Raw genomic sequence first — 11,811 nt, 5'->3', positions numbered from 1 at the left:
TTTATTTTCTTCTCTTAATTAAGAGAAAAATAAAGAGAGAGAGAGAGAATTTGTGAACCTTTTGTTTTCTTCATTAAGACAATTAAATATATTACAAATAAAACCTATATGTTTTAATTGTCTTACATTGAGATATAAACATAAAGCATGAGAAGATGAAAAGAGTGAATTTGAAAAGTTTTTTTTTTTTTTTTATTTTTTTTTTTTCATTTAGACAATTCAATGCATTACAAATAAAACCCTTATATTTTAATTGTCTTACTAAAAGGCTAACATCTAAAACACCACGTGTTGCAATTGAGATATAAACATAAAGCCTATACGTTTTAATTGTCTCACATTGAGATATAAACATAAAGCAAGAGAAGATGAAAATAGAGAATTTGAAAAGCTTTTATTTTTTTCATTTAGACAATTCAATGCATTACAAATAAAACTCATATGTTTCAATTATTTCACTAAAAGGCTAACATCTAAAACGCCACGTGTCGTAATTCTAGGTACTTTCTAATAGAACTGATTGAGGACATGTGACCCTGCTTTCATGGCTGCTAAGGAGATATACATCCTTTGGAATCTTGGTGGCAATTCAAACATTGGTCTTTCAACCCTCAATAGTACACGGCTACCAACATTTGTTTTCCTAATAGTTGCAGCACAGTCCCACAATCGATGGTATTGTTCATCTAACTTCCCAAATATTTTTGACTTTGCCTTTCTTCTAGCCCTATAAAGCTTTCTATCATTCACATCAACATTCCACTTATCTTTCACCTTTTCTTGGAGGGCTTTTATTGGCAAATTAGGTTGGGTTCTAAACTCACCCATTAATTTATCAGTTATCCAAGTAGAAGTTATGATATTATTCTTATACCGCCTCGAGCATGAATGCTTCAGCATCAAAGACTTTACTTGGAATGTCTCTTCGCCCTTCACCTGACACCCATGTACTCTATACTCACAACTACTATCTTTGCACACTATACACACCCTATCCTTATCATTTTTCTTGAAAACTATATCCTTCAATTCCCCCTTAATACATTATATTGTCTAATAGCTTCTCTAAAAGTATACACATCTGAAAATCTATGTCCATTACCCACCATAAACCAGGTTGTAGAGATGCTTCTGTGCCATGAGATTAATTAATCTCATAATTAATGTCGTTGGCAAATAACTTGGAAGCTTTCTGTATATTAAGTTGTGAGGATTTTTTTTTTTGTTTTTTTTTCCTACGCTGTGGTGAAGACTTGCTTTTTTGGGCTACTTATAAAAAGATTATTTTGACGAGTAAAATCATGACAGTTAATAGTAATTCGGCGGGAGTGTGTAATATTACTATTTTTCTTTTTCTTTTTTGGACTTGGTAGCAATTTTCTTGATTAATCCAAGTAAAATTCTAAGTTATCTTCTGCTCAATCATGCGGCCTCTTCAAATTGATGAGACTTGGATACTAAGGCATGTCCTCGATCAGGAACACAATATTGTATTATTGTCCAAACCCAGCTCTCATTGGCTTCCTCTTCCTCCCTCCCCTTCTGTTTCTGCTACAGAAAGCAGAATCGAACCCACCATCACAAGTTTACCCATCTCATATCCCAACTCCAGAATCCGTCGAAATTCCAAGTGGGTGTCACAGGCAATATTATCCTGCCCAATTCGCCTGGAATAATAGCTTATCGTTACTTCATCTCTCATCCTTTGCCTTGTTGCAGTCTCTGGTCATGTCTCTTTTTCGTGCAATGATGGTGACAACGTGAAATATGGAGCTAAAAACGTACAAAGTTGATGCTTAACTCAACCTTGTCGCCCAACATTAGAATTCATTTTTGTAAGAGTGGACATAAGCAAGTTTGAGAACCAGAACAAGACCCCTTTCCAACTTGGAGCAAATATGAGAATCACATGTTCTGATCTTCTATATCTTTTTGATCAGCTTTTAATACCTTTACTTACCCATAAGAAATGACAAGAACTTCCAATCCGGCGGAGCCATGTAATGCTGATATTTCTGCGGGCAACGAGAACACCACACCAAAGTTATACATGCCCTTTGGTCCCCAATACAGAATGGATAGTGTTCGAAGTAGATGCCACCCTCAATATCTCCTCAGCAAACCACATTTGGACTGTACTTCATCACATGAAAAGAAAATAATTTAGAACATGGCCGCTAAACCCACCTATCATTCTCACAAAAATAGAAATAAAGGATTGAAATACATACCAGTAAACTGCTACTTCTCTTGCCCTTAAAGCTTGGGGACGGTAAAACCAAAAGAGCCAAAATACTTGATGTTTACATCGGCAAGGTGACTCCAACTTGTATAAACCTTTCAAACAACCCTAAGACATTCTTTTCATATTATGATCTCATGGTCGCTAAAAGTCATTTAAACTAGCAAAGATTGAAGTTAGAAAAGACAGAAAGAACAAAAAGAGAAACTACCGTTACATACATCTCATGACTTGGTTATTTAAAACTAAATTACAGGTTTATCTTTCAGCCCTTCTGATAGAGTTGTTAAATGTACAAGATTGTGATGCCCGTTGTCCTTCTGTGCAGTCCTATTAACAGAACACAAGGAGATTGATTAATTAAATGTGAGATAAAAGTTAAAACAGGGAAGAGAGAGAGAGAGAGAGAGAGAGAGAGATCCTGCAGAGTCATTGCATCTAGGGAACTCTGTTGGCTCATCTAAAATGTTCGGTGCTAGAGCTACATATCAGCATGTGATCAACATCAATCAACATTGTCCATCAATATTTGGTGTGCAACAGCACATGCATAGACAAAAGAGTCACCAACTGATTGCAAAAAATGGCATGATCAGTCTGTTGACAAGTTGAAATGTCAATGGGTAATTTCTATACTCATGTTTATATTGACATCTGGGTAATTTATACGCATGTTTAAATGAACAACAAAGGAAAGCAAGGGAGGCCATACCAACAAATGCACATGTATACTTACACACACAGTCTCACACATGCAATATATACGGTCATCAGGAAAACCAGTGAAGATTATACACAAGATGGAACGCAAATATATACTCCTATGGACAACAGAGTGCAAAGAGAGCCATACCCAAGGATGCAAATGAATACTTATGGATTGGGGCGTGCACATGCAAAATATAAATACATCCAGAAGATATGCTCATCAGCCAAACCAGTGAAGATAACGACATGAAATGGGTATAAAGATGCATTATAAACGAGAAGCTGATGCTTACAATGTCTAACACTCTAAATGCGCTCTCTGCAAGTGGACTTGTTGTGCCCTAGACCCTTGCACCTGCTGCACTGGAGTTGACGTTTCACTACCTCTTGTGGTCCATACCGCTTTGTAGTGGGCCGGCCTGGTGGACGACGGGTGGGAGGAGGGGTTACAGTTACTGTGACCTGAGAAGAATCTCTCTGCAAAGGCATGTCCACATTTGGAATAGGATGTACAGACTCTGAATAAGTTAATCTGTAGCTCTCAGTTGTGAAGTATCTGGAACAATAATCATAAGGGCTCCGACCAAGGCAACTAATAACAGCAATTGCATGGCAGCACGGTAAACCGGTTAACTGCCACCTTTTGCAACTACAATCCCAATTATCAATGTCAACCACTTCAATGGAGTCACCACGAACCTCAAATGTGCTACCAGCTGACAGTAGCACTTGAAGGGAATGGACTTTATGGCTTTCTTTTTTCAGTTTGTCCTCCATGGATGGACTTAGTCTTGTCAACCATTGGTTCGACTCTGCTCGTCGTGTGTAGATCAACTCCATAATCTTGCCCCTTATAACATCAACCATCTGTGTTATTGGTAATTCGTGTGCATCTGACGCCCAACTATAAAATAGCTCCCCAAAGTTTGATGCCATATGGTCATATCTGGAACCCTGAAAATATGAATTTGCCCAGTTCTGGGGCTCACTTTGTATGATCCAATTGTAAGCTTCTGTAGAAATACTTTTAATGCTTTCAATACATCTTTGAAAGCTTTCTGCAGTAGGTGCATAAGCAGCAGCATAAAAATCCTCAACCATGAGTCGCTTCACCTCATGAGAAAACTGCCCTTTCAAGTCTCTAAGAAGTTGCTCGGTCAAGTATCTTAGGCAGTAGCCATGGTACGAACCCGTAAATACATCAGCAATGGACTCCCTTAACCCCTTTTGTCTGTCGGCCACAAATGTTATAGAACAAGATGTTGACAGAGCAGATTTCAGTTGTAGCAAAAACCAATGCCAGTTATCATCAGATTCAGAATCAACTACAGCAAAAGCAACAGGAAAAACACCATCATCCCCATCTGCTGCTGTTGCAGCTAACAAGGTGCCCTGATATTTTGACTTTAAGGGTATACTATCAAGAAAAAGGAGAGGCCGGCAAGCTTGTTGGAAACCATATAATGAGGCATGGAAAGACACAAAGAGACGATGGAAACTTGAGTCTTCCTTAGTGGTGAAAGTAGCAAGACTTCCTGGATTGGTCTCCATTATCTTCCCACAAAAAAAAGGTAACTGATTATATGCCTCTTTGTATGAACCCTGAAGCTGCTCCTTTGCAATTTCTTTCCCGCGCCATGCCTGAAAATAGTTCAGTTGTATTCCATATTCCTGTTTGATGTCATTGACAATATCCTTGGGCTTATAATTTGGGAAAACTTTCAACTTCTCCTTGATAATACTAGCCACCCAACTCCTAGTCGCCTGATGTCCTGTTGTTGCAACAGCCCCTTCACAAGTATGTGTTGGATTCATCTTTTTAATACATATTAATTGAGTCGTTGACAACCTTGATGCATGGATTCTCCAAGGGCAGCCTTCTGCTTTGCATTTGACAGTCACACGATGACTATCGTTCTTCTTGTACCTGAATGCAAACTGGTGCGCAATGGCATATTTACGCAACGATTCACGAAATTCATGAACACTGCTGAACCTTTGCCCCACACCTGTAATAGTATTCTGCCACTGCTGTGCACCTTTAGCATGCTTCTCATCATTGGAACCAGTGATAGTGAAAATGGGAGAAATTTCAGAGGGTATATCAATATGGGCATCAACATGGTTGGTATCATCTACAACATCAAGAGCATTAAGGGGGATTTCTGGCTTCATGGTATCATCCACAATATCGTCAACAACAGCAAGGGGGGCATCAACTGGAAGAACAGTTTCTGACAAAGTTGTTCTGCTTGACCTACAAAATCCAGGAATTTCTAGATCCAAACCAAAAAAAATCCAAATTAACAATTAAAAAATAGCTAAGACATCAAGAAGACTACCTACTGGCAGGAAAGTTCGACACATCGGGGGCAACAATTTCTTCCATAATGACATAAACATCAGCAGTGACAGAGTCCCCATGGAATTTTATCATGCGCTTTAGATCCTTGTCATTGGAAATTGTAATGAGAGTCTTTTTGTTGCCGGGAAGGAAGTATTTGATATACATGGTATCAATGCTACAATTAAACATTTCTGCTACTTCAATCTTAAACTCATTAAACTTCATTTGGTCATCAATGTCAATAGCATGAGCATCACCACCCCTATACAACAATGAACCATCTCTATCTGTCTCAAATTCTCCCCCTGACTGACATATCGCTATAATCTTCTTCCCCGCCATGATCTGGATCAGTTAGAAAGAACTTACATACTTTTTTTTCAATAAGTAATAAAAGATTTTATTAAAGAAAAAAGCGTGAGGCGCCCTTAAGTACAAAGGAAGTATACATAGGAAAACCAAAGCTAGCCCACAAAAGAAACCCAACAAATGAACTTGCATACTTATTTCAAATCATTCAAAATGCAAATGAACAAGGCTATTTATTTCATACTTTAAGAACTTTCAAAATGAAAAATAAATGAAGCCATTGGTTTCTGATACAGTGAATTGGATTGCACACAAGTTCACTATGATCGTAAACCCTCTACATTCAAGGAAGGCATGGAATTAACCACCCCCCCCCAACAAAACAAAAAAAATAAAATTGGTTGTTAAGAAAATGTTGGAAACATGTTGAAAGCATTAAAAATAATAATAGTTAAATTATTCAACATGTTCACTTGAGCTGAGTGGACCGTTTATAAACTAACATGTGAATAAGATTCAAAATTTATCTTGAATAATCCTCCTACGTTTTCTAGCCAAAAAATTTGATCTTTTAAATCACAATTATTTACTAAGTATTTCCCATAAAGAAAATACATATTGAATCAGATGCAGCTATTGGGCAATTGATGGGGACTCTCATAAACACAGAATACAAGGACATATCATCCAATGTCCCCAAAAGGTACAATAAAGAAAAACAAAAGGAGCTCAGAAACATCAGATGGGCACGCAAAAAATCAGTAAAACAATAACCCAGAAGAACACCCAATTCGCCGTAGATACCAAAAATTATCAAAATTTTAGATATCCAACCCCTTAAAGCGTCAAATTCAGCAGAAACCTTAAAATTGCGTAGAGGGTCAATCCAAAACCTCAGATTAAGTATAAAAACTAAAAAAAAAATACATACTTTAAAACGATTAGGATAGGAACTTTGTACCTGAGAGGCAATGAGAAAGCGAAAACAGAGGTGTTCGGTGCAGTACCCAAATCGAATTGGGCTCTCTCACCCACAGTTCGCTACGAGACGCTCACACATATGTAACATGTCCCTCAAAAACACATACACACAGAGAGAGAGAGAGAGAGAGAGAGGGGGAGAGAGATATGGATAAATATCATAAATTGGGGTTTATTATTATTATTTATTTATTTTTTAAATTGGGATTCTTGAAGTTGTATAATTTTGATTGGATACGTGACCAATCACGAAGTTTGCTTATAGTCGACCTATTTTTATTTTTTATTGTGGGATTAAAAAGTAAAAAGCTACTAGCAACGAGGTAATTAAGGTAACGATATTACCATACCAGTTTTTATTTTTTATTTATTTTTTATTCAATATTACCATACCAGTTCGTATTTACTATTTACACCTTCCCACACCCCCCCAATACCATGTTTGAATATACCCTTTTTTTCCTTTTTCTTTTTTTTCAATCTTTTTTCTGGGTAAGTAGTGAACAACAAGAACGAAACCACCCAAAAAAAATAAATACATAAATAAACGAGAAACAAAGCAAAAGAGAAAGCAGAAAGAGGGGAGAGGGGATCAAGGAGGCAAGGACGAAATTGGAATGCTCTTTTTATGGCCGACGAAATGGGAATGTTTCTTCTATGGCGGCCCACCTATCAGGTTATGCGCATGAATGGTAATGGGTATGATTGTCTTTGACACAAATCAATATTGAAGTTAAAATGGTTACCTTCTTTTCTTTTTTTTTTCCTCTCAGGAAGTTGAAAAATTGATTCCTATGGAAGTAGCAAGAAGATAGAGAATAAGCTTCGATTTATTAAGATTTTTGTTCTTTGTTTTCTATTTTATGTTATCCAAATAAATACATTAATAAACGATTTGAAACATAAAACACTCCTCAAAATACATAAAATACTCTTCAAAACATACAGAAAAATAATATCGGCTTATTAAATTAACTATTGAGAACACAGTTTTCACTCTTATGTTACATCAAAATAATTTTTGAACAAAAAAAAATAATAATAAAAAAGTGACAAATACTTTTTTTTTTTTTTTTTTTTTATTCAAAGGGGAAAAAGTGACAAGTACTTAATACACAAAAAGTTATTTTTCTGCCCAAGTGATTTTGCAAGGTATACTCTTTCCTTTATCTCTCTATTTATAGCGAATGGTAAAAATACTTTTAGCACTCACAAGTGGCGTGATCGCCCCCAAACTAAATCAGGCTTAGGTGCTGTAATTGTTTTACAGCACCTTTTAAGGGTTGAGATTCAATGTTGTTTTCTCTCTTTCTTATAGAATATTGAAAATTAAATCTCAACCCTTAAGAGAACTACGACATTACAGCACCTGAGCCAAATCCACCCTCCTTTAAACAGGCACAAGACATTGCAGTTGAGCGGGTAAAAACTTCAAAAGGATCGGTATTGTGCTCTGCTCTGTTGAGTCAATAAATTTTATTAGAAGGATTGGGTTCGAGCTTTACCACAGTATTTGGAGAATTTACTCACTTTTGGATTTCTTTTTTTATTATAATATGTTTTAAGCTCTGATGCCCATGACTCTGTGTATCGCAGCTCTCTTTGCGAGAGAAGATTATATCAACCCACACAGCGGATGGCACAAACAAGCAACTAAGGTAAACTCAAGAGTTCAATTGGCAGCTAAACAGTTAAAAAGCGGTCAGAAAACAAAAGACAAATAGCTCTAGAGCCCAACAGATAGATAACTGTATCGCAGATCTATTCTACGAATTCATATCACAAAAGCTATCTTTATCTGCTCTGTTATTTGCACCTCTGCAGCTTCTTCTCCAATCTTGGGAGTTCATGGTACCAAAACCATGAGAAGTGGCCAAAACCCCGCAAGCCACCCAAAGAACTACGGCTGTTATTCATAAAAAAAAGACTTACTTAGTGCCTCATTGAAGTAAAGACAAATAGAAAACAACATGTCAGAAACAACTAAGAAGTAATATCTTTCAGATTCTTATTCCCTCAGTTATAACGAATTCACCAAGCACCTAATAGACATATTGCTCACCTAGTTATGTTTATGGAATATATCGAAGAACCACAGAAGGTTTCCTTTGTGCATGTCACTAGCTCCATGCCAACATGGGCATTTCTAGGAGATACAGTATATATATATATATATATATATATATATCCCATAACGAAACTAATTAATCATTACTGTGCCTCATATTTAATGTGGTTAACAAGAGTTCTATATTTCATCGCTTTCATACAACTACTTTTCACAGATACAAGCACACATGAAATATTTCAAACCATATTATCATAATAACCACAAACTTCACAACAAACAATTTGACTACTAAAGCAACAAAACTAATTTTCTCAGTTGAACCAAATGACAACAATATTGAGCTTTTATACTTAGCAAGATTGAAAGAAGTTTCAATCTCAGTTATTGGAGATGGCAAAACACGATTCTTGAAACTGGGCCTTAGGAAGTTGGAAAGAAACTGATGACAGCTTTAAATTAAGAACAGCAAAACAGGCACCAAGAACAAAATAAATTCAAGAAATAAGAAAACACCTACACAATAAGATAACAAAAAGGGAATAAGTTAAAAGAGTTTTTGGACTTAAAAAGACATGGTGACATCAAAATCTACAAGCAAGTTGGAAAGATATTACTGAGGCAAAATACGAGAGTAGGCAAAGTGGTGACGGAAGAAAAACAGAGTATGGTGCTTAAAAAGATTGTCAATTTAAACATTTAATGAGATGAATCAGAGTTGTTTGTAGATGACAATACAATTTTACCACGTCCTAGGTTTCAAATAAAATATACAAATTCTGCAACGACACTCAAACAATTTCTGACACAAGAAATTGTAATCTGTGGGACAATATAAACAAAGAATGGATAAAAGAAATGAAAACATACCTCTTCATTTAGAAAGCAGTGCGCAAGTGAACCCATCGCAAACAAGTTGGTTAACTGCATCCCTGAACTTGGTGTATTCCTCGACTTTGTTATAGACTTGATACGAAATTCGTGCATACCCAGTAATCACCCCAACCTCCTCATCTTTTGGTACCCGGTAATATATCGGTACTTCCACACCGAAATTATCCCTCAGATGTGTCCTTAACTTCATTGTATCCAATTCACTTGAGATCCCCAAAGAAGCCGGCAACCCAACCATGATCATGGTCGCGCACATCTCCGGAGGACACCCGAGATTGGTCCCCCACGCTTTGGCCAACATCTGCCCCATCTCCACAACGTTATCATGATTCCTCTTCTTGATCCCATCAATACCGCCTTCGAACCTATTCGCAAACTCCAAAACCTTTGGAACCACCAACTGAGCACTATAGTCCCTAGTCCCAATCCAGGCACTTTCCACGGCCAACCCATTTCCATACTCATGGGACACAACGGGATGGTGCAAGTCTAAGCAACTGGGTGACTTCCTACAGTACAAAAACGCAACGGAAGGCGGGCAAAAGAACCACTTGTGCAGATTGCTCGTATAGAAATCAGCCCCAATGTCTTGCATATCAACATCAGTGCACCCAATTCCATGGGCTGCGTCAACAAACACCTGGTCCACACCTTCCTCCCTACAAATCCCAACTAATTCCTTCACAGGAATCACCACGGAAGGCATGGAAGTGATGTGATCAATTACAGCCAACCTAACTCTCCTCCTCCCATGCTCTTTCCCTTTCTCTAAGGCCTTCCTAAACTCATGGACAATCTCATCATTGGAATTCACAGGAAAAGGCAACTGTACCTCGATGACGCAGCCGCCGGCGCGGGTCACGTAGGCCTCGATGGACTTCTTGACGGCGCCGTAGGCGTAGTGGAGCATGATGGCAACGTCGCCCTTATCGAAGCGGCCCTCGGCGAAGGCCCAGGCGGTGCGCTGGAGGACTATGGCGGCGGCGGTGGTGGCGTTGTCAACGATGGAGACCTCGTCGACGTGGTGGGCGTTGATGAGCTGTTTGATGAAAGTCCTGGACTCGAGAATACCGGGCCTGAGGTGGTTAAAGTAGAAGTGGTCGGGCTGGCGGAGGAATTGGAGCTGGAGGAGCTGCTGGGCCTTCACGATGGAGGCTGGACAGCACCCGAAGCTGCCGTTGTTGATGCGGGCGATAGATGGGTCGTGGTGGGAGAATTCTGATTGGATTTCGGAGGCGGTGATGAAGGTAGAGGAAGGAGAGAGTTTGGGTTTTTTGGCGAGGTTGGTAGTGGAATTGGTGATGGTGTCACCGTTGAGGTGGTGGTCGTGGGTGGCCATGTTGTGGGGTTAGGGTTTGGCGGGGGTGTGGCTCCGCCCGTGAGATTGAAGAGAAAGAAAGGGGAAAGGGTCAGAAGTGATTGGGAGAGATAAATATGAGTGGGGATGGGGACAAGTGGGGAGCCATGGGAGCTCCTTCCCATTAACTGAATAACGAATAAACTACTCATCTCGCACCATAGTCCTTTTTTAGTAGAATAGATAATTCATATTACTTTTTTGTTTCTCTCACTCACTCACTCACGTGACATGCACGCGGACTTCGGCATGCAAAGAGTCAAAGACTAGGTGTATTTACTAGGTCAATGTTAATTCCGATTTTATTAATATTTTTTTTAAAAAAAAAACAACTTTCTCTTTTTTCTATTAAGAGTATAATAATATTGGATAGAATTTATAATGATTAATTCTGATCTGAATTATGTCTTTTTCCCAAATTTAATTGTGTTCAAATAACATGCAAATGAAATTGAATCTATTTGTATTCAAATAAGATGGAAGCATCCTTTTTCCTTTTCTCCAGTTTGAATAGAAAAAAATAAAATAAAATAAAAAATTGAAGCATAGATCAAAAGAAAAGAGTTTTAATTATAAAATAAAAATCAAGAAACGATAAGAATGCCATAATACCTTTTTCTTTTTTTCATAAATAAAATAACTCTAAAAATAAATATTCTCAAAAAACTATTAGTCACTTTTAAACCACACTCTTGACGGGGTTTTATGGCACCCCAACCAAACCTCCAAAAGTGATGCCCCATGATTTGGGGGTGGTCCAACCACCCCTGCCTCACATGGTGATTGGGGGTAAAGTTGACTAAGAGGGCCAAGTGCAAATTTTATAAATAGTGATATTTTTGAAATTTTGGTTAAAATATCATGTTGTAGCATACCATAAAAAGGGTTCTCTTCTTATGTTGTCA

At 37.9% G+C, this 11,811-nt stretch overlaps 2 protein-coding genes and 1 pseudogene across 6 annotated transcripts; 1 reads left to right on the top strand and 2 right to left on the bottom strand.

The window, feature by feature from the left end:
- LOC132168516 (putative receptor protein kinase ZmPK1) overlaps positions 1–1,764 on the top strand; it is a 4,131-nt pseudogene extending 2,367 nt beyond the window's left edge.
- A 4-nt stretch (positions 1,765–1,768) lies between these two features.
- Positions 1,769–6,738, bottom strand: LOC132170637 (uncharacterized). Of its 5 annotated transcripts, XM_059581686.1 has the most exons (6): positions 6,568–6,737; positions 5,293–5,642; positions 3,244–5,207; positions 2,464–2,572; positions 2,232–2,350; positions 1,769–2,133 (listed from the first exon to the last, which is right to left on the bottom strand). In XM_059581686.1, exons 2-3 carry the CDS (start codon positions 5,637–5,639, stop codon positions 3,257–3,259), a joined length of 2,298 nt encoding a protein of 765 aa, XP_059437669.1. In that variant the 5' UTR covers positions 5,640–5,642; positions 6,568–6,737; the 3' UTR covers positions 1,769–2,133; positions 2,232–2,350; positions 2,464–2,572; positions 3,244–3,256. The 5 variants fall into 5 exon arrangements, with proteins under 5 accessions (XP_059437669.1, XP_059437667.1, XP_059437668.1 ...); XM_059581684.1 differs by having other exon boundaries at positions 2,232–2,812; positions 6,568–6,738; XM_059581685.1 differs by having other exon boundaries at positions 1,769–2,138; positions 2,232–2,572.
- A 1,503-nt stretch (positions 6,739–8,241) lies between these two features.
- On the bottom strand, positions 8,242–11,038 carry LOC132172382 (probable L-cysteine desulfhydrase, chloroplastic). The gene is made up of 2 exons (XM_059583872.1): positions 9,526–11,038; positions 8,242–8,493 (listed from the first exon to the last, which is right to left on the bottom strand). Exon 1 carries the CDS (start codon positions 10,886–10,888, stop codon positions 9,530–9,532), a length of 1,359 nt encoding a protein of 452 aa, XP_059439855.1. The 5' UTR covers positions 10,889–11,038; the 3' UTR covers positions 8,242–8,493; positions 9,526–9,529.
- Positions 11,039–11,811: the final 773 nt, after the last annotated feature.

The sequence above is a fragment of the Corylus avellana genome, chromosome ca2 (genome assembly GCF_901000735.1).
Source record: "Corylus avellana chromosome ca2, CavTom2PMs-1.0".
Taxonomy (NCBI): domain Eukaryota; kingdom Viridiplantae; phylum Streptophyta; class Magnoliopsida; order Fagales; family Betulaceae; genus Corylus; species Corylus avellana.
The sequence above is the reverse complement of the archived record's forward strand: the minus strand, read 5'-3'. Positions and strand labels throughout refer to the sequence as shown.